Source organism: Poecile atricapillus, chromosome 11 (assembly GCF_030490865.1).
Source record: "Poecile atricapillus isolate bPoeAtr1 chromosome 11, bPoeAtr1.hap1, whole genome shotgun sequence".
Taxonomy (NCBI): domain Eukaryota; kingdom Metazoa; phylum Chordata; class Aves; order Passeriformes; family Paridae; genus Poecile; species Poecile atricapillus.
This window is the reverse complement of record NC_081259.1, coordinates 1,301,652-1,323,666: the sequence shown is the minus strand read 5'-3', so window position 1 is coordinate 1,323,666 and position 22,015 is coordinate 1,301,652. Positions and strand designations below refer to the sequence as shown.

Below are 22,015 nucleotides of genomic sequence, written 5' to 3'. Positions count from 1 at the left end.
TTCCAGGGTGCAAAACGCGGTTCTGTGATGTGGCAAAGTCACGGCCTGCAAGGACAGGTAGGAATTTGGCTGCGGAGCTGTTTTCATTGGAAAACAAAAGGGTTTCTGTGACAGCGCGGAGCCAGCGCCAGCTCCGGGCTCCGAGCTCTTTTCAGCCCGTGGGAGCTGCAGGATGTTCCTCACAAGGTCCCTCCAAACCAGCCACGGCTTTTCCCACCCTTCCCAATCAGGCAGCTCGTGGTGCCAAGCCCCAGGAAATTGGGAGGACAGGACAAATCCATGACTTCTCCTCCTTGTCTGGTGGCTTCTCCCCAATCCAGGCGTTCCCAGAGGATGCAGAGCAGCGGGAAGAGGCGGCAGGAATCCCGCAGGAGCTCTGGAAACTTCCCCACGCTGATAATGAAGTAGAAAGGGAGGGGAAGAGGCAGCTCCTGCCTGGCTCAGGTTCTCCCTGCCCTGAGCTCAGGTGTCGGCAGCTGCCGGCGATTCCAGCGCCGTATCCATGGCAGGAGCTTCGCAGCGGATCAGCTTCAGGGATTTTTTGCTGGCTGGGGATAAATGATGATGTCAAAACTGGAGAGGTGTTGTCACACCACCGTGTCCCCTGGTGGGGTCAAGGTCCGTCAGTCTGTCGGAAAGCTGAGAACAGGCAAAAAAAAACCCAACAAAACTCTTGTGTTTGGGGTCAGAGCTGCAGACAAAAGGCTCTTTGTGCCCAGAGCTGACAATGACAAATCAAGAGGAACCTGTTGATCTAGGAGAGGAGAGGAGGATTATGGAAAGATCACGTGGTGAGGGAGGAAAAGGCCTTGGCTGCTTGTCTGGCCGTCGGAACGTTCCGGAACGTTTGTTCCCTTTTCTCGTCGGCCTGCAGAACGCTCCCGGTGGAGCTGCCCTGGAGCCCACGCGCTCTCAGCCGCTTTTCCTCGCTGGAAATCCCCGTTTTCCACAGCAATTCCCATTTGCAAACCTCTCCAAAACTCTGGAAGGCGGACGGCCCCAAATGCAGGACACAAAGACAAGCCAGCGACGAAACGCCCGTAATTCATCAAAGTTCCTGGAAGGAGCCCAAAAGCCGCGTCTAATGCTAATAATAAACATATTTCCCAAAGGTTACGTTTGATTTCTCTCCAAAACAAAACGTATTTTGAAGTTGTGCCTGGCCGTGGATTAACAGGGGAGGTTTAACGTGTGGCTGAGTTTGTAAAACCTTCAGCCAGCTCTGGAGAAACAACCCCGCTCTCCACAAAGCTCCAAAACGCTTCCCAGAAAACCTGGAAAATAATAAAAATAAAGAATTTTAAAAAATGGGGAATGGTTTTGGGTTTGTGGCCAGGGCAGGGCCTGGATGGGTGAACACAGAAAATGCTGGAATTTTTATACCGAGCGTTGATGGGCTGCCTAAAATGACCTCAGAGCTGGTGCAGGGAAGGAATTTAAACCAAAAAAATCTATTGGAGCCCATTGTGTGCTGGAATGGAGCCAGGGAATCTCTGCTCAGGGAGACCTGTGGAAAAGGGGGGGACTTGGAATAAATCAGGGCTGTTGTGGGAGGGGAAATCACAATGTTTCCCCCCCTGGTTTTATTTATCTTTAATTTATTTACCTTTATTTATTTATTTACCTTTATTTTCCTTTATTTATCTTTCTTTATTTGCCTTTATTTATTTATTTTTACCTTTATTTACCTTCATTTCTTTACCTTTATTTCTTTACCTTCATTAACCTTTCTTTATTTACCTTTATTAATTTACCTTTATATATTTACATTTCTTTCTTTCTTTCTTATCTGTCTTTACCTTTATTTACCTTTATTTCTTGATTAATTTCTTTATCTTTATTAATTTACCTTTATTTCTTTATTTCTTTATTTCTTTATTTTCCTTTACCTTTCTTTATTTATCTTTCTTTATTTACCTTTATTAATTTACCTTTATTACTTCATATTGATTTATGAATTCATTTATTTCCCTTTATTTCTTTCCCTTTATTCCTATAATGTATAATATATATAATATCCATATATTTAATTTTATTTTATAATATATTTAATATATTTTATTTTATTTATAACCATTTTACAGAACCACAGACCAAAGCAAACTCCGTGATTCCTTTCCCTCCATTCCTTTCTCTCCCTTTATTTCTTTCTCTTTATTCCTTTCCCTCCATTCCTTTCTCTCTCTTTATTTATTTCCCTTTATTCCTTTCCCTCCATTATTTTCTCTCTCTTTATTTATTTCCATTTATTCCTTTCCCTCCATTCCTTTCTCTCTCTTTATTTCCATTTATTCCTTTCCCTCCATTCCTTTCTCTCTCTTTATTTCCATTTATTCCTTTTCCTCCATTCCTTTCTCTCTCTTTATTTATTTCCATTTATTCATTTTCCTCCATTCCTTTCTCTCTCTTTATTTCCATTTATTCCTTTCCCTCCATTCTTTTCTCTCTCTCTATTTCTTTCTCTTTATTCCTTTCCCTCCATTATTTTCTCTCTCTTTATTTATTTCCATTTATTCCTTTCCCTCCATTCCTTTCTCTCTCTTTATTTCTTTCCCTTTATTTCCATTTATTCCTTTCCCTCCATTCCTTTCTCTCTCTTTATTTATTTCCATTTATTCATTTTCCTCCATTCCTTTCTCTCCCTTTATTCCTTTCTCTCCCTTTATTTCTTTCTCTTTATTCCTTTCCCTCCATTCCTTTCTCTCTTTATTTCTTTCCCTTTCCAGCTGCAGAGTTGGAGCCGGGGGATCAGGAGCTGAATCCCAAAGGGAGAGGCCCCGTGGTTATTCCGCCGATAACGCACTGGGAAAGGCTCTTCCCTTTTCCCGCTTTTCCATAAATTCCCCAATTTCCCGCGGATAACGGGGCAGCAAGGAAACCCCTCAGGATCCCGAAAGGAGAGCGCAATTCCTTGGAGCAGCACTCCACTAATAATAATAATAATAATAATAATAATAATAATAATAATAATAATAATAATAATAATAACAATAATAATAATAATAATAATAATAATAATAATAATATCATGTAATGTAATGTAATATAATATAATGTAATATACTGTAATATACTGTAATATACTGTAATATAATATAATATAATATAATATAATATAATATAATATAATATAATATAATATAATATAATATAATATAATATAATATAATATAATATAATATAATATAATATAATATAATATAATATAATATAATATAATATAATATAGGCTGGGAACTGCCCCACGTTCCGTCTTTTTCCCGTGGAATGGAGATTCCTCCTTTTCTGGAGTTTATCCCAAAACCACCCAAACGTCCTCCTGGGAACGCCAGTGGTGAGGTCTGGAGCCTCCTGCCCTGGAGGTGTCCAGGGAATTCCTGGATGGGGCTTTTCCAACCTCAGGGATTCCGGAATTCCATTTTCCAAGCGCTGCTCTCCCTTCTCCTGATTTTTCACCCTGCTACGGGTGGATTAGGCCTAAGGTCCAGTTAGCCTCCCTAAAAGGAAAAATAATTAAAAATATTTCTATTTATAGATATAAATAGAAATATATATATATAATAAATAGATTAATAATATATAAACCAATAATAGTTAAAAATATATAAATATATAGTTATTTATATACAATAAATATATTAATATATAGTTATTTTTATATAATAAATATATTAATATTATATATTATATTTATGTATTAAATTATATATGTAAATAGTTATTTATATAGATTATAAATATATTAGTATTATATATTATATTTATGTATTAAATTATATACTATTTTAAAGTTATATATTTAATTATTATATAAAATTATGTATTATAATTAAATATATATAAATATTATATATATTATAAAAATAAAATATATTTAAATATAAATATATAAATATATAAATATGTAAATATATACATATATAAATATATACAGATATAAATGTATAAAAATATAAATATATTTAAATATAAATATATAGGTATATTATAGAAATATATAAAAATATAAAAATATAAAAATATTATATAAATATAAATATATTAAAATATAAAACATATATAAAATAAAAATATAAAGAGTTAAAATACAATGATATATAGAGATAAAATAGTATTTTTCTATAAAATACATAATAATATAAATATTATGATAACATAATAATACAAACACTATAACAAAATATACAGAAATATAAACAAATCATCTAAAATAAAAACAATAAATTATAGATATTATATAATCATTCCTCATTCCAAGTATAAACCAATAATTCCTCATTCCAAGTTGCTTTTCCAGGGACAGCCCCACCAGGGATTTAGGGATTTGATCCTGGAATAAATAAGTTGGGGCTGAACTTCTTTTTAAATTCAATTTTTTTTTAACTGGAGGCAGCTCTATTTATTTATTTGTGCTCAGGGAGGGGAATTTTATGGGTAAACAGAATCTTTATTAATATTTTCTTTGTTAACTCATTGATGTTGCTGAAGAGCTTTGAAGATGAAAGCGCCGCGCGCAATAAATATTAACGTTATCCCAACGTTGCCAGCGTTCCAGCTCCAACATTTCTCATCCAAGAATCTCCCAGCGCTTTTCCAAACGTGAATTCATTTCCTCTCGGTCCGGGGAGGCACCCTTTACCATCATCATCCTCATTTCCCCGGGGAGGCGTCCTCAGAGCGCTTCACCCCGCGGATTCGGGAAAAAACCTGGAGGTTTTTTTGGGATTGATCCAATAATTCCCGCCTCCCGTTTTCCCAGCCTTGCTGCCCCACCACATTCCCGGCCTGGGAGTGGGGTGTGACACTCGGCTCCTTTATTGGTCCAATTGGTCTAAAAAAATCCAGAAACCCTTCATGAACACCACCCAGGGCAAGGGAGGAAAGGAAACTTCCAAATCAGGATGATCCCAACCGGGAATCCAGGAATTTTCAGGATTCTGGATGTGCAGGAGGAAATTCTGATGGAATGCTGAGTCAGAATTTTATAATTCTTATTTAGAGACGATTAAAATGGAAATATTTTGTCAAATGCATCCATAGGTGAAGATCTGAGCTGAAGGAAAGGAAACTTCCAGATCAGGATGATCCCAGCCAGGAATCCACCGATTTTCGGGATTTTGGATCTGCAGGAGGAAATTCTGATGGAATGCTGAGTCAGAATCTTATAATTCTTACTTAAAAGACGATTAAAATGGAAATATTTCCTGGAATGCAGCAGAGGTGAAGATCTGAGCTGAAGGAAAGGAAACTCTTCCAAATCAGGATGATCCCAACTGGGAATCCATAGATTTTCAGGATTTTGGATATGCAGGATGAAATCTGGACCAGATGTTGAGTCAGAATCTCATCATTCTTATTTAAAATATGATAAAATGGAAATATTTTCTCAAATATTCTTCTTCCTTCTCGTGCTGCATCCGCAGGTGAAGATCTGAGCTGAAGGAAAGGAAACTCTTCCAAATCAGGATGATCCCAGCCGGGAATCCATGAATTTTCAGGATTTTGGATGTGCAGGAGGAAATTCTGACAGGACGTTGAGTCAGAATCTTGGAATTTTTATTTAAAAGATGATTAAAATGGAAATATTTCCTGGAATGCAGCAGAGGTGAAGATCTGGGCTGAAGGATATGAAACTTTTCCAAATCAGGATGATCCCGGCTGGGAATCCACCGATTTTTGGGATTTTGGATGTGCAGGAGGAAATTCTGACAGGATGTTGAGTCAGAATCTTGGAATTTTTATTTAAAAGATGATTAAAATGGAAATATTTCCTGGAATGAAGCAGAGGTGAAGATCTGAGCTGAAGGAAAGGAAACTCTTCCAAGTCAGGATGATCCCAAGTGGGAATCCATCGATTTTCAGAATTCTTGATGTGCAGGAGGAAATTCTGACAGGATGTTGAGTCAGAATCTTGGAATTTTTATTTAAAAGACGATTAAAATGGAAATATTTCCTGAGAATGAAGCAGAGATGAAGGTCACAACTTCTCCCCAAAATCCCCTCCCCAGTCCAGAGGTGAGTGAGCGCCGAGCCAAAACAAGAAGAGGATTTGGAGCCAGTGAGGGCAGCTGGGAACAAGGAGGAGTTCCAGAATAGCGCAATTGACGGCTGGAAAAACAACATCCATGTAATTACATCCAGGTAATTACTGCGGTGTAATTAGCTGGGTTGTTTCCACATGAGCCATCTGAAATGAACCCTGGATTTGCAGCGTTCCCGTGACTCAGGGGATGATGGAAAAAGAGGAATTGGGGGGAATTTGGGGTTTTTTCCTTACCTGAGCTCGTCTCGGGGCTTTATCCTGGGTTTTTTCTGTTTTTTAGGCAAAAAACCTGGGAATTTGGAGCAAAATCTACTCCATGGGAATTCCATGTGTGGGCTGTAATGGGAATTATAGGACAGGAAAGAGATTTAGATTGGAGCAGATTTTTCTAGATAATTCTCTGCAAAAAATTATTATATATATAATATATAATATACTCTAATATACTCTAATATATAGTATTATATATTATAATATACTCTAATATACTATACTATAATATGATATGATAATATAATATGATAATACAATATAATATTATAATAATATAATATGATAATAATATGATATGATATGATATGATACGATATGATACGATATGATACGATATGATACGATATGATATAATATGATATAATATGATATAATATAATATAATATAATATAATATAATATAATATAATATAATATAATATAATATAATATAATATAATATAATATAATATAATATAATATAATATAATATAATATAATATAATATAATATAAACTCTGGGTTTATTGAGGCTGGAAGTCTGGAGAGTGCAATTAAAATACAAAATTAATCATCACCTCTGTGATGATGTTTTGGGAATAAAAATCCAAAATAATTATTTATTTTATAAAATAATTTTAGAACATTTTATTTATTTATTTATTTATTTATTTATTACTATTATTTATTATATTATTATTTAATACATAACATTATTATTATTTATTCATTATATATCATTATAATAAATAAAAATAATAAATAATAATTTCATTATCTATAATAATAAATAAGTATTATTTATTATTTATTAATATTATTTATTTATTTATTTATTTATTTATTAGTCTTTATTTTTTGCTTCAAATTTATTATATATTTCATAATTTATTTTATTAATTTTATTATAATATTATATAATTTATATTTATATTTATATTTATATATAATATTATAATATTAATTTAATTTAACCACAGCTTTCTATCATTTTTCTCCTCCCTTTTGAGCAGTTTTTGGCCAATTTGAAGCTTCTGGAGGAGCTGATATTTTAACTTTTGCCTGGCTTTGAATTTCTCAGCTCCTCAGGACCTGCCGTGGTTGGTTTTTACTCTTCCTTCTTGTGCTGCCTCCACAAATGATGAAAATTGGTGCTAATGACCAAAAAAACCCCAAAAAAATCCCGAAGGTGATTCATGGAAATGGAATTTTGTTGACAAAAAGAAAAGGGGATTTAAGTCAGCCAAAGGAAATGCTTTTCCAACTGGAGAGGAATATCTGAGGAATGACCATTTCTTCTCCGAGACAGAACTGTCCCAGCTTGAATTCACAAAAAACCAGAATAATTCAAATGAAACCTGGAGAAAAGCGACCAGATCCACCCAAAATGGGCACTTTTGGCAGGGAAAAGACCCAAAATCGGATTTTATGTGGGTGAAATGAAGGTGAGGAGGGCAGGACACGCTGTCCCCTTCCCCTGGGGACACAGCTCAGCCCAGGAATTCCAGAATCCTGGAATGGGTGGGCTGGGAAAGCCCCTCAAAGCTCCTCCTGTCCCCCATGTCACCCCAGGTGTCCCCAAACCTGTCCAGGTGTCCCCAAACCCTGTCCAGGTGCCCCCAAACCCTGTCCAGGTGTCCCTTACATGGTCCCTGATGTCCCCAGGTGTCCCCAAACCCTGTCCAGGTGTCACTCACCCTGTCCCTGATGTCCCCAGGTGTCCCCAAACCTGTCCAGGTGTCTCTTAGACCCCCCCAAGCCCATTCCCAATGTCCCCAGGTGTCCCCAAACCTGTCCAGGTGTCCCTCACCCTGTCCCTGATGTCCCCAGGTGTCCCCAAACCTGTCCAGGTGTCCCTTAGACCCCCCCAAGCCCATTCCCAATGTCCCCAGGTGTCCCTCACCCTGTCCCTGATGTCCCCAGGTGTCCCCAACCCTGTCCAGGTGTCCCTCACCCTGTCCCTGATGTCCCCAAACCCCGTCCAGGTGTCCCTCACCCTGTCCCTGATGTCCCCAGGTGTCCCCAGGGCTGGTTTTGATAGTCCCAGGTGTCCCCAGAGTGTCCCCAGCTGTCCCCAGCCTTGGTCTTGGTGTCCCTTACACCCCCTCAATCCCGTCCCCAATGTCCCCAGGTGTCCCCAACCCTGCTCCCGGTGTCCCTAAGCCTGGCCCCGATGTCCCTCAGTGTCCCCAGCCCTGTTCTTGATGACACCACGTGTCCACAATCCTGCTCCTGGCTCTTGGTGTCCCCAACCCTGTCCCAAACATCCTCAGGTGTCCCCAAACCCTGTCCAGGTGTCCCTCACCCTGTCCAGGTGTCCCCAACCCTATGCAGGTGTCCCTCACCCTGTCCAGGTGTCCCCAAACACTGACCAGGTGTCCCTCACCCCATCCCTGATGTCCCCAGGTGTTGCCAGTGCTGCTTTTGATGTTCCCAGGTGTCCCCAGGTGTCCCCAAACCCTGTCCAGGTGTCCCCAGGTGTCCCCCCACTCACTCGCAGGCAGGTGGCCCAGACCAGTAAGGCCATGGATGGGGATACTGGGGGATACTGGGGGATACTGGGGGATACTGGGGGATACCGGGGGACACTGGGGGACACTGAGGGACACTGAGGGACACTGGGGGATACTGGGGGATACTGGGGGACACTGGGGGATACTGGGGGACACTGAGGGACACTGAGGGACACTGGGGGACACTGGGGGATACTGGGGGACACTGGGGGATACTGGGGGACACGGGGGGATACCGGGGGACACTGAGGGACACTGGGGGATACTGGGGGACACTGGGGGATACTGGGGGATACTGGGGGACACTGAGGGGATACTGAGGGATACTGGGGGATACTGGGGGACACTGGGGGATACTGGGGGACACTGGGGGACACTGGGGGATACTGGGGGATACCGGGGGATACCGGGGGACACTGGGGGATACTGAGGGATACTGGGGGACACTGGGGGACACTGAGGGGATACTGGGGGACACTGAGGGGATACTGAGGGATACTGGGGGATACTGGGACACACTGGGGGACACTGGGGGACACTGGGGGATACTGGGGGATACTGGGGGACACTGGGGGATACTGGGGGATACTGGGGGACACTGGGGGACACTGGGGGATACTGGGGGACACTGGGGGACACTGAGGGACACTGGGGGACACTGAGGGTATACTGGGGGATACTGAGGGACACTGGGGGACACTGGGGGACACTGGGGGATACTGGGGGATACTGGGGGACACTGGGGGACACTGGAATACTGAGGGACACTGGGGGACACTGGGGGACACTGGGGGATACTGGGGGATACTGGGGGACACTGGGGGACACTGGAATACTGAGGGACACTGGGGGACACTGGGGGACACTGGGGGATACTGGGGGATACCAGGGGATACTGGGGGACACTGGGGGACACTGGGGGACACTGGGGGATACTGGGGGATACTGGGAGCCCCTCCCAGCCCCCTCTCATCCCGGGAATGCAAATGCTGGGAGAGGAAGGGCTGATTGTTGGGGCCACGGCCATTGTCCTGCAGCTGCAGGGCTCTGGGGAGCGACAGGGCTGGGAATTCTGACATTCCAGGATGGGAATTCTGACATTCCAGGATGGGAATCTGGGCTGGGAATTCTGACATTCCAAGCTGGGAATCTGGGCTGGGAATTTTGTCATTCCAGGATGGGAATTCTGTCATTCCAGGACAGGAATCTGGGCCTGGAATTTTGTCATTTCCACAGCACAGGCAGGAAAGTTTCTTTTCTAAGCAGCAGCCCTCGTTTGGAATCGGTTTGGGAGAGAATGGGAACTTTAATATCAGTAAATAATAATAATAATAATAATAATAATAATAATAATAATAATAATAATAATAATAATAATAATAATAATAATAATAATAATAATAATAATAATAATATATTATTACTATTATTATCATCATAATAATAATAACCACCAATACAATAATCTGATATTATAATAATATGATATAACAATATAAAACTGATATAATAATAATATCTGATATAATCATATGATATAATAATAATCTGATATTATAATAAATATTATATAATATATGATATAATAAAATATGATATAATAATCAAAATATGATATAACAATAATTATATGATACAATAATAAAAACTGATATAATAATAATATACAATAATAAATCTGATATAATAATGAATCTGATATAACAATAAAACTGATATAATAATAAAACTGATATAATAAAACTGATACAATAATAAAACTGATATAATAATAAATCTGATATAATAATAAATCTGATATAATAATAAATCTGATATAATTTGATCTGGCATTGCTCTTGGATGTGGATTTCGGGGGAGATGTTTGTGCCAGCCACTCCACATCAACTTCCTGCTCAGCACATGTTGTTATAAACTCAAAATAAGATTTATTTTATTAGTTGCTGGCTCTTCCATTGTCTTCTCGTGCAGCCAAGTAATTTTCACTGGAATATTCCTCTTTTTGTCCCGCAGCAAAGGGTGTTTCACACATTTCACACCCACAACAACCTCAGCAATAAAGGGATTTTAACAGCTGGGACGTGTTTTCTATCAAGAAAAGTCTATCATTAAATTCAGGCTCAGAAATTCCCTCACGTTACTTTTAAGCAAAGAGTAAATTGGGATTATTAGGCAAAAAAGAGGGAAAATTCTTGGATACTCGGACTAATGAAAACAACATGTTCACAGAAAAAAACCCACATATCTGCTTTAAAAATATTATTGTGTCTGAACACGGCTTTGAGCATGTGAGTTATGGGACAGGATGCATTTTTTGGGGAAGTTACAGAAGAGGAAAATAAAAGAAATGGAGATTTTCACCTTCAGATTCTCATATTCTTTTACTGCGATATGGCCAAAAGAGGAAAACGTGACTTTGGAAAATTGGGAATTGAAAAATATTGGAATTTTGGAGGGTTGAGCTTTCATTTTTTCCTCCCCACAGAGGTTAAAAATCCCCAAAAAAATAAATATATTGTAACTCAGAAGCAGCAGAGCTGGAGGATGGGATTGGGGCTGTTCTCCCCTGCTCCAGCTGCATCCCAATATTTCCTTTTTGGAAATGGAGAGAGAATCCTGACAGATCTGAGAGTCACTGCCACAGCTGCAGGCACTGAGAGCACCTCTGGAAACGACCGTGTGTCGACAGAAGATTTTTTTTGGCAAGGAATCATCATCTGAGCCTCGGGAGCAGAGAGGAACGAGATTTCACTACATGTAAATAATAGCCTAAAAATAGAAAGGCAGATTGTTTTTCTCATTAAGTTCCTTCTCCATCCTCTGCAGCGCTGGGAAGGGAGGGACTATCAAAAAAGGCCCGAAGTGAAAAAAAAAATGAAGAGCCTGGGTGAGGTTTGTCTGTAAAAAAAACAACAAAACAAAAGCAACACTGGCAGGACCATTTTAAACCTGATTTTCTGGATCCTGTTTCTTTAGTTTGCTTCTTTATTTTAATGCAGCCGAAGGCATTCTCGGGCTGCTTTATTTAAAGAGAGTTTGGAGAGGGGACGCTGTGGTTTATGGCCACGTGTCAAGTTTGATAGTGCTATGCCATGATTTAGCAAAAACACTCGAAGCACATGTCCACATCCCACTGAATTTGGGAGGAAGTGAAGAAGCAGAGGAAAAGCTGTTTTTGCTGCGCAGCAAAAAAAAAAAAAAAAAAATTTCAGGAGGAGGGGGGAAAAAAAAAACATAAAAGAATTGAAATAAACCAAGGGTTTATCTTTTAATCAAGGATTTATCAATTATAGATCTTCCTGGCCAAATTCCTTCGACTTGACGTGAACTCATGGATCATGTCAGATCAGGATTCCACGGATTTAATAATTTTAAACAGTTTTCCACTGGGCTGGCTCAGACCACTGAAATAGAAGGGCTAATTATGGGAGCCGTGGGCGTGCCGGAGTCATCTGACTTTGATTTTTTTAGCCATCCCAGCAGCCTGCCCCCTCCCCAAAGCGGAGAGAAGCCTTCATCACACGCAGGATTATGGGGGTGTTGCTCATCATCCTCCTGGAACTGCTGCTCCTTTTCTTGGTGTGACGCTCCGGGTGTGTCACAACTCCGGGAGAATTCCTCTGGGAAACGGGACGGAGGGATGGCCCCGAGATGGAGTTGGGGTGTCAGCGAGGTGTTCCCTGGATTTTCTGGCTGTTTGGGGAATATTTCTGGGTGAAATGGTTGGAAATGCAGTGTTTGGGAAGAGAGATGAGTTGTTTGATTTGCTCAGCGTAGCAGGACTTCAGATATATCCTTCCCGTAAACAAGGTGCCATCCAAAATCTGTTTATTTATGTATGTTCCTTTTCTAGGTGAAGGATATGTGACCTGTCCACCTTGGTCAAAATCCACACAAATCAAAATCCACACAAATCAAAATCCACACAAATCAAAATCCACACAACTTTGTCCTGGACCGATGGAATGCAACACATCCTGATCCAATTCCATTGCCATCCCTACTTACTAGGACTTGTTTTCTTCAGGACTTCCCATAAATATTCTTAACAATAATCACATTTAACACCTCTCTCCCATTCTTCCCTTAACACAAACTAGCGAATTTTAAATCCTGGGTAACCCTCTTGGTCAAACTTAATAAAATTTAATTCTGCAATTACCACTCGTGGTTATCTTACCACAGGTCCTCTGCGTGGAACCGAGCACGACTTGTTTTAATCTGCAGAGTTGAGACATTAAAGCTTTATTTTGTCTTTCAGTGACCATAATGCAAGAGCTTTCTGAATGTAGGATGATGGATTTTATGGCAGCTATGGAAATTGTAGGAAATTTTGTCTTCTTTGTTCAGTTCTGTGCATTAAGGTGAAGGCCAAGGAGAGGAATTGTCATGGTGATCTGTATTTATAGAATAACACACAGGTAGAAAGAGGCTGAATTGAGCTATAGTGACTTAAATACAAACATTCAACCCACCCAAATTCACAATTGATGCCATCATCTTGCCAGGCAGAATTTTGGTAGATGTTTTCCCCTCTGCGCTATCTGCCTTGCTGTTGGAAGAACACAAATTTTACTCAAAATTCACATGGAATGGGCATATTTGGATCTCAGCTCTCTGCTCTTTGGGACTCCTACAACACCTGTATTGCTGTTCCTAGGGAAAAGGAAAACCTGGGCAAGCTCACGATGATTCCCAAACTTCTCCGCAGTAGCCTAGGGAAATAAAACTTGTAATTCCCCGAAATAAAACTCATCGCTGCCCGAAATGAAACTCATCATTTCCCGCTTGCTGCAGACCAGGAGCCGGAGGTTAATCCAGCGCCCGCTGAGGGACCCCGGCCCCATCCCGTTCCACCCCTAAAGGTCTCAAACCCGTGGATTAAGCAGCAGGAAGCAGAAATACAAAATCCGACTTTAATCAACTCATTTATTACTGCAGCTTCGCGCATGCAGCGCTTCCCTGGCGATGCGGAGGCCGCCCGCCCGGCTGAGGGGAGCCGGGGCGCCCGGAGGGACCCGCGCCCCTCACGGGGCCGGCGGCGCCGCGGGGGCCGCGCCGCTCAGGGCCGAACTTCCCGAGCGGTTCGGCGGCCACACGGCGTTCCCGGGGCGGCGGGGGAAGCGCAGCGAGAGCCCGGTTCCCCTCAGCCGAGGGCTGGGAGCGGCGGGGACCCCCCGCCCGAGGAGGCACAAAATGGCGCCGCGATTCAAACGCTGCGCGCTGCGGGCGGGCGGGGCGGCGGGGGGGGCGGTGTCCCGGCGGGGTTCACTGCGCCTGCGCGCAGAGTCGCAAGATGGCGGACAGTGCGGAACTAAAGGTAAAGCGCAGCTCCGGGTCCCCCCGCGGCGCCGCCGGGGCCGCGGCCGAGAGCGGCCCGCGGCGAGACGAGCCCCGCGGGAGCGGCCCGCGGCGGAGCCCCGCCGGCAGCGGGGGCTGACGGGCGGGGTGGGTGGGGAGCGGGGCGCGGAGCTGCCTCCCCTCTGGCCGCCCCCCCTCGCCGGCCGCGCTCCGCCGGGCGGCCCCGCCGGCGGCCGGGGCAGCGCGGGCGGCTCCGCTCCGCGGCCGCCGGCTCGGGCCGAGCCTCCCGCGGGCTGAGGGCGGCGGCCGGGGGGGAGCCCCCGCGGGGGGCGGCGCGGGCGCTGCCGGGGCGGGGGACGGAGCCGCGGACGCCCCGCGAAGTTTGCAGGGGAGTCCGGCGGGAGCGACCCCCGGCAGCGGCGGCGGCCGCGGTGACAGCGGGGGGAGCGCGGCGGGGAGGCCGGCTCGCCGCCCCTCCGGTAAATAAAAGAACGTCACAAGCAGATGTGGAGGAGTTCCGCGGTGTTGAGCTGGCGGCGGTCCCTGTCATCCTGCGAAACACATGGAAAAGGGGCGCTCCGAGCCACCCCGCAGCCCGGCCGGCGCTCCCCGGGCGGGGGTCGCTGCCTTTGGGGCGTTTTGGGGGGGATTTTGGGGCGGGTGGGGAATTTTTTGGGGCGTTTTGGGCGCTCAGCCGAGATGGTGGAGGGCGGGGGGGGGAGGCAGGAGCAGCTCTGCCGAACGCGGAACTTTGGGTTTCCTAGGGCGTAAAAGAAACAGCAATTTTGAGGAACAGCAGTCGTGGGATAGAGGGTGGGAGGCACCCGCCCAAAAATCCAAGGAAAAGACCCCTCCCCGAAACTTGGTGTGGGTGCAGGCTGTGCCCTGCACACCCTGCGAGGTGTTCAAAGTTTCAGAGTTTGCTCGCAGTTGTCACAGGGTCTGTGTTCACCAGGAGGGCTCCTGCCTCCTCCTTTCAAACGAGCGGCACAAACCAGGTGGATATTAAATGTGTAACATAAACTGCGGAATACGTCGAGTATGACTAAGGGGATATTTTGTCTTTCCCTTGAGGTTCGGTAGAACGGAGTTTTTTTTCTGTGTTTCAAAGGTATGGTTGAGCTTTCATTTTTAGGTGCGTAAGGAGCTGTCAGCAGGTAAAGAAATATCAAATCCTGAGTGTGTTCTGACTTGTGTGGGTCAGGAGCCTTCAGATCCTCCTTTAAATCCTTCTCTGGCCTTGGTTTTCCTGGGAATCTTCAGTCCATATTGTATTGCTTGAGCTGGGGAATCCTTAAGCTTTTATTTTCCTCCTTTTCAAACTCTGGCTTCCCACATAATGAGATCAAAAGGGTTAAGATGCGATTGCAGTGCTGAAGTTTTTGTTAATTTTAGCGTGGCAAATGGAACAGTGTGTTTTGGTACACAGAGAGTTTCGTGGTGCACAGCAGCCAGCTTGGCTTTATGTGATGCCTTCATTAGCAAGGCAGACTCAAAAGGAGTTAAAAGAGATGGGAAATAGGGAATAAAGTCATTCCAAACCCCTTCATTGATCACTCACAGAAGTCTCCTTCTGGAGAAGAAATCGCAATTTTTAAAATTTACGTTTCTTAAAGTGCAGTTGCTGCCTCAGGGGTGTGGAGGGTGAATGCCAAAGTTATCGTTTCATTCCCAATTTCAATTTTCTGCTCAAAAATGCCATCCCAAATTTCAATTTTCTTCTCAAAAATTCCATCCCTAATTTCAGTCTTCTGCCCAGGTTCTGTACAGAGCGGTATTTGCAGGCAGGGACTGCGGGATGGCACTCTGAAAAGTTGGGCTTTTTTTTTATTTCTGTAGCTATATCACTTTGCTTAACAAAAAAAAAAAAAAAAGTAATTACTTCCTCCATTCATACTTTGAAGACCTCAGGACATTCTGATTTTGTTTTGGTTTTATTTTTTTGTGTCTTTGGACTGTACAGAATTAAAAAAATGCACGTGGGTGGGTCCTGCTGTGTCAGGGAGGAGAGGGGACACAAAATCTCCTGCTTGGGGTTGGAGCTGTGGCCCTGCAGCTCTCCAGGTACTGCAGGAGGTGGGTGCTCCTCAGAAAAATGGGATTTATGAAAAGTTCTCACACCGTGGTTGGGTATTTTTTAAGCAGGAGTAAATCCCCAAAAAATGTGCTTTTAAGTTCATTTTTTTGCAGTTGAAAGGTACCTAAGGGAGGGTTTGTGATTAAGGCTCTGCTGTTTGAAGAATGACCGATGGACTCCTTTAATTATTTTCATTTTCTTAGGTAAAACCTTTAAGGGTTCTCCTCTGATTAATTAGCAAACGGGATTGATTTCAGATTTAACAACCTTTAAAAACTAAAATCAACTGTAATACTTGGGCAGGGACTCTTTTGCTTGGCCAGAAAAAGTTTGCCAGAAAAACTTCACTCAAGTTTCTAAAACTTTTGTTTCCTTCCTGTGCAAAGAACCCCGGGGTTATGTGTGGGGAGTGTCACATGTGGAAATTAGGGAATGCGATACGATGGGTGCTGTTGCCAAAGGAAAATTAAAGTTCTTGCTCCCTCCAGAAAAACAGTGGTCAGCCTTACTTGCCACAATTTTTCATGGAGTTTTAATCATGAAATTGCCTTTCCCGTAATGGATTTTTCTTACCACAAACCCAGAGCGTTTTCAGCCTTTTTTGCCCCGTTTGGGATTGTTTGTTCTGTTGGGGGGGGGGAAAGAAAAAAAACCAAAATAAAATCATCAGATAAGATCAAACATAATTCTGCAGATCCCAGCCTTGTGAGGTTACTGAATTCCTGGGTACTGGGGAAGGTTTGGGTAAATTAAAGCAGTGTGTTTGCCCAAAATAAGGTAACTGGAAAGTTTGTTCTTCTGCAGAGCTCTCCCTCACTCCATAGGCTGAGGCATACGTGAATTTTCCTGATCTTAATTACTATTCCTGTCTAATTGCACCCAGACTCTAATTTATCTCAAGGTAAGCTATTTAAAGCTCTTTCTAATTGGAAGGAGTATACTTGAGTGATTAAATCTTTCCTTCAATATTTCTTACATCTCTTTAAATTGGTTATTAGATTGTTGTGATCTTCGCCTTCCACTCCAGCATTTTGGAAATCATTACGCAGTTTGCAATAATCAATTCAATTAACCACGGATCAAAGAAGGGGAAAAGAAAAGCTTATGTTTGAGAATTGTCATTCTTGATACTGTCCTAAGAAGCTGGCTTGGAAAGCACATGCTGGGAGGTTTTCTCCTTTGTTCTCTCTCCTTTTAAGAAAGTGCCTTTGGGGATTGGAGAGATCCCTGGTGTGTTTCTTGTTAGACATAATTTATACTTTAAAAATAAAATTAAAATTAAAAAAAAAAAAGAAAGAAAAAAAAAAAAGTGAGCCAAGAGTTTGAATGAAAATTCATCACAGCATTTCCACACAATGGTGAGGAAAACAAACCACTTAGAAATATTCCTCAGTTGGGAAATATCCCTCCCTGAAAGGCAGGGAAGCAGTTTTGGGATAACAGCGACAAATGGACCTGTGGAACTGCACCCCTAATTTTAATTAACATAATCTACCTATTTCAGTGTTCAATTGGAATTTTACACTTCTGCATTACGAGCTCTTTCTGTTTAATCCTGTTATAAATTGCTGAGGTTGGGTGTTGCTGAGATTAAAGTAAATATAATCTACTTTTCATTGTTATCTGAGCCCCTGGATTACGTTTGTCCGTGCTGTAATTTGCCCTGTGTCAGCAGAATTGTATTTTTAACTGATTTTTTTGGGGCTGGATATCTTATTTTTTTTGTTGTTTTTGAGCTTTTGGTCATCCACACTGAGCTTGCAGATATCAGAGGGATAAAATTGGCAGCTGAACCATCAAAGCCTCCATCCAGAACCCTTTTTTATCACCAGTAAATCCCAGATTGTTGCCTGCACATAAATGCAGTGCTCGTGGGTAAACCTTCCCCATCCTGGGAGGATCTGTGGGTCTGTGCAAGTGGAATTCATTTGAGGGGGAAGCTGTCAGCATTTCCTAGTGGTCGTTTTTAATGGATTTCCAGGTGATTTTCCTTTGGGTTGTAAAGGTTTTTAGGAATTCTGGTTAGCAGCAGGTAGGAGATGCACTTTAATTCAGCTTTTATTGCACGAGGAGAACATTCCTGCAAGGGAGGAGAAGTGCTCAGGAGTGCCTGGAAATGGGGAGGAATATCCATGGATCAGGACAAAGGGTTAAAACCATCCCACGGAGCCGGGTGTGGAGAGCTCAGCTCCCCCTGATATTGGAGTTATTTATAGGGCTGCAGCCTCTGGGTGCTGTGCTTTGTGCATCCAGGGCAGGCTTGTCACTGATAATGCCTTTGGCACGGTGGGATGGAGTTCCTGGAATCTCTTCCCGGGGAAATCAGCATCTCATCAGTTCCCTCTTAGTGCCATTAGAGCGAAAACCAAAACAAATTGAGGCACTTGAGACTCTCCCTGTAATTGTTCTGAGATACCCCCAGGCCTCTCCTTTCTCTGGAGCATCTCCTGGAATTCTTGTTGGTCCGAAAGCTTGGACTGGGATGGGGTCTGACCCTCTGGAGCATCTCCTGGAATTCCTGTTTATCCTAAAGCTTGGAGTGAGGTGGGGTCTGACCCTCTGGAGCATCTCCTGGAATTCCTGTTTATCCTAAAGCTTAGATTGGGGTGAGGTCTGACCCTCTGGAGCATCTCCTGGAATTCTTGTTGGTCCTAAAGCTTGGATTGGGGTGAGGTCTGACCCTCTGGAGCATCTCTTGGAATTCTTGTTGGTCCTAAAGCTTGGAGTGAGGTGGGGTCTGACCCTCTGGAGCATCTGGAATTCTTATTTACCCTAAAGCTTGGAGTGAGGTGGGGTCTGACCCTCTGCATCATCTCTTGGAATTCCTGTTTGTCCTAAAGCTTGGAGTGAGGTGGGATCTGGCCCTCTGGAGCATCTTTTGGAATTCTTGTTGGTTCTGAAGCTTGGAGTGAGGTGAAGCCTGACTCTCTGGAGCATCTGGGATTCCTATTTACCCTAAAGCTTAGATTGGGGTGAGGTCTGACCCTCTGGAGCATCTCCTGGAATTCCTGTTTGTCCTAAAGCTTGGATTGGGGTGAGGTCTGACCCTGTGGAGCATCTCTTGGAATTCTTGTTGGTCCTAAAGCTTGGAGTGAGGTTGGATCTGTCTCTCTGGATCATCTCTTGGGATCCCTGTTTGTCCTAAAGCTTAGATTGGGGTGAGGTCTGACCCTCTGGAGCATCTCTTGGGATCCCTGTTTGTCCTAAAGCTTGGATTGGGGTGAGGTCTGACCCTCTGGAGCATCTGGAATTCTTGTTGGTCCTGAAGCTTGGAGTGAGGTGGGCTGGTGCTCTCCATCCCTGTGCCATTGGGCCCTGCTGAAACCATGGAATTTGAAGCAACAGTCCCTTGGTTGTTGGGAATCAACCTTTGGAGAGGGTTAATTTTTGGATCTCTCAGTGTCCCAGAGGATTTGTGACTGGAGGATGGATTTTCTCTCCTGGGGCATTTCTCTTTCGCGGGGTGCTGGTGTTCGGCTCTTGGCTCCACGAGGAAAGAATTTCATCTCCAGACCTGAAGTTGTGTCAGAAATGTCTGTTTGCTTTTGCTGCTCTGCTCCCAGTGTGGAAACTTTTGCTTTACAGGTGCCCTTCTAATGGAAAACTCAGCTTTATCACCCTCCATAAAAAGCAGTAAAAGCCTTTTGAAAACCCCAGATTTCAGGGAAGAACGCAAACACAGTTTTTACGTGAAAAACTTCACTGTAAATCCTTTGTCTGAGCCTGTGCTGCTCCCCCTTTGCCTGTGATGAACAGAAGAATCCCAAATAAACGTTTGTCCTGTTTCTGTGTGGGGAGGAGAGGGGAAATGCCCGTTTGGAGGGACTGCAGGGATTTTGGAATCCTCTCGGTGAAGCTCAGGTACTGATTGTGCTCTGTCACTGGTGCTGTGCAGAGCAGGGAGTGCTGAGAGCCTTGCTTTGGGCTTTTTGAAGTGGACATGATTGGATTTTATGATGCAGAAATTGCACTTAGCACCTTCAAGAGCAGTCTGTTCATAGAAACAAATGATTTTCTTAAAAGCAGAATCTTTTGCTCGAGAGGGGGGGATGAGGAGGAGAAAGGAGCTTCCAAAAAACTCCTTCTTTCTGTACTCAGCTCTATCAAAGCCATTTCAAACGTAGTCACTGCCATAAAACGTGGCTGTTTCAAAGTAAATTAAAAGCTTGGGGGCTACAAGGGAAAGCAGAAGGTATTAAACCTTTGAGGATATATGGAGCTGAGGAGATGGCCGTGTTCTGGTCAGAACCCCACAGAACCAGGTGAGCAGGATATTTATTGTCCTCCCTGGGCTGTGCTTCAAACCTTCCCCTCTCTGGCTGGAGCAGCTCTATCGATCCAGGGCAGCAATTTGCTCCATCTCCTTTTCCTTCTGGGATTGTGGATGGCTCTGCTGGTCTGTGGTGTCCCTTTGAGAGCTCTGGAGATGGGATTCCAAGGCTGGGGAGGAGTGGGAGGGTGTTCTGGGCTCGTCTGGAATATGGGAAACAAAGAATTGAAAATTCAGGGTACGATTAGCCCAGAGGTCAGCCTGAGCTTGACCTTCACGTCTGTAGGAGATGATATCCAAGAGATTTATATGGGAAGTGGCACGATAATTAAGGAGAAGGAAAAGGAGGAGAGAGAAGGGAGCCCTGGACTCTGCAGCAGAGCAAAGACTCTGTGGCCATGTGGAAGTTTATTCAGGAGATGAGCGCTGCTCACCTCGTGGGCAGCTCCACAGCGAGCTCCCCGTGTGTTTGGGTTAGGAAATGGGAATGGACACATGGGAATAAACCTGGATGGGCTGCAGGAAATGCTCCAGTGGCCGCTTTCCGTCAGGGAAGGACTCCTGACAGCAGGACAGGGAGCAAGGGGCAGTTCCAGTCCCTGCCCTGCTCCAGGCTGGCACAGCAGCTCCTCCTTGGTGAGAGGTGAAGGATCCCTTTGGGGGCACTTTCTGCCCTCTGCCTGTGTGTTCATGGTGCTTTTTCCCAGTTTCCAGCCCTGATCCAAATTGTCGCGCCGAATTCTTTAATCCAGAGTTCAGCAGGGCTCTCCCCTTGGTTTTTCATGGCGTTTCTTTGGGTTTGACACCTTCTTGCTCCTGTGATCCTGACCATGGATGGCTTTGTGATCTGTGGGAAATCTGCAGCCCGAGCAGTGGGGTCAGAGCAGCTCGCTCAGGGCTCGGCGTGTGAAACCTCGCAGGATGGAGATGGCACCGCCTCCTCCTTGGCTGAACTCTTCTCACGGTGAAAACAGGGTTGGTTTGGCTTTTTTAAACCTCCATCCTGAAGGTTCTTCAGCTTGGGCTGTGTTCCAGTGGGAAGATGGTGGCTGTTTCCTTGGTGACCTCCTGGACACGTTGGAAGGTTGCCAGGAGGTTGCTCCAAAGCTTTCTCTCCAGCAGGCTGAAGGAGCTCTGTTCCCAAACCTCCTGCCAGCTCATCCTGCTGCACCTCACAGCTTCCACAAGGAATTTTTGGGAATGGGGTTTGGACAGGTTTTTCGGTGTTGTCGTTCCCGAGGAGTTTTTACTCCTGAGGATTTCTGTTTGTGGACATCCCCAGCAGTGTGCAAAAGCAGTTCCTGAAACTGATACTGGCAGAAAAGGCAGAAATAGCTTCCAAAAACTGAAATTTCACGAGCAGAAATAATCCTCCCCTTCAGAGGGGAGAAGGTGACACACAGCTCTTCACCAGGAGGCTCCATGAAATGATTGTGAAACTCAGGATACCCAGCTCTCCCGCTTTTTCCCCTTCTCCCATTAATTCCATGGCTCCAAAACATGTGGAAAACTGAGCTCCATCTCCTCCTTGCTTGGCTGCAGCACCTGCACCTGCATCT

General features: G+C 43.9%; 1 protein-coding gene and 2 long non-coding RNA genes across 5 annotated transcripts in view; all 3 read left to right on the top strand.

Moving 5' to 3' along the window:
* The first annotated feature begins 3,226 nt into the window (after window positions 1-3,226).
* Window positions 3,227-10,131, top strand: LOC131583248 (uncharacterized). Of its 2 annotated transcripts, XR_009278473.1 has the most exons (6): window positions 3,227-3,482; window positions 4,489-5,605; window positions 5,971-6,141; window positions 7,309-7,929; window positions 8,033-8,589; window positions 8,650-8,863. It is a non-coding gene; the product is annotated as an uncharacterized LOC131583248 (long non-coding RNA). The 2 variants fall into 2 exon arrangements; XR_009278474.1 differs by lacking the exons at window positions 3,227-3,482; window positions 8,033-8,589; window positions 8,650-8,863 and adding an exon at window positions 9,915-10,131 and having other exon boundaries at window positions 4,189-5,605; window positions 7,309-7,740.
* A 3,943-nt stretch (window positions 10,132-14,074) lies between these two features.
* The window catches only part of PIAS1 (protein inhibitor of activated STAT 1), a 56,050-nt gene continuing 48,109 nt past the window's right edge, over window positions 14,075-22,015 (top strand). For both annotated transcript variants that reach the window (XM_058846692.1, XM_058846691.1), the window contains exon 1: window positions 14,075-14,128. In XM_058846692.1, coding sequence (XP_058702675.1) covers window positions 14,105-14,128 — 24 coding nt within the window. In that variant the 5' untranslated portion in view covers window positions 14,075-14,104. The remainder of the gene's footprint in view (window positions 14,129-22,015) is intronic.
* On the top strand, window positions 14,852-17,495 carry LOC131582985 (uncharacterized). Its single transcript, XR_009278422.1, has 2 exons — window positions 14,852-17,087; window positions 17,185-17,495. It is a non-coding gene; the product is annotated as an uncharacterized LOC131582985 (long non-coding RNA).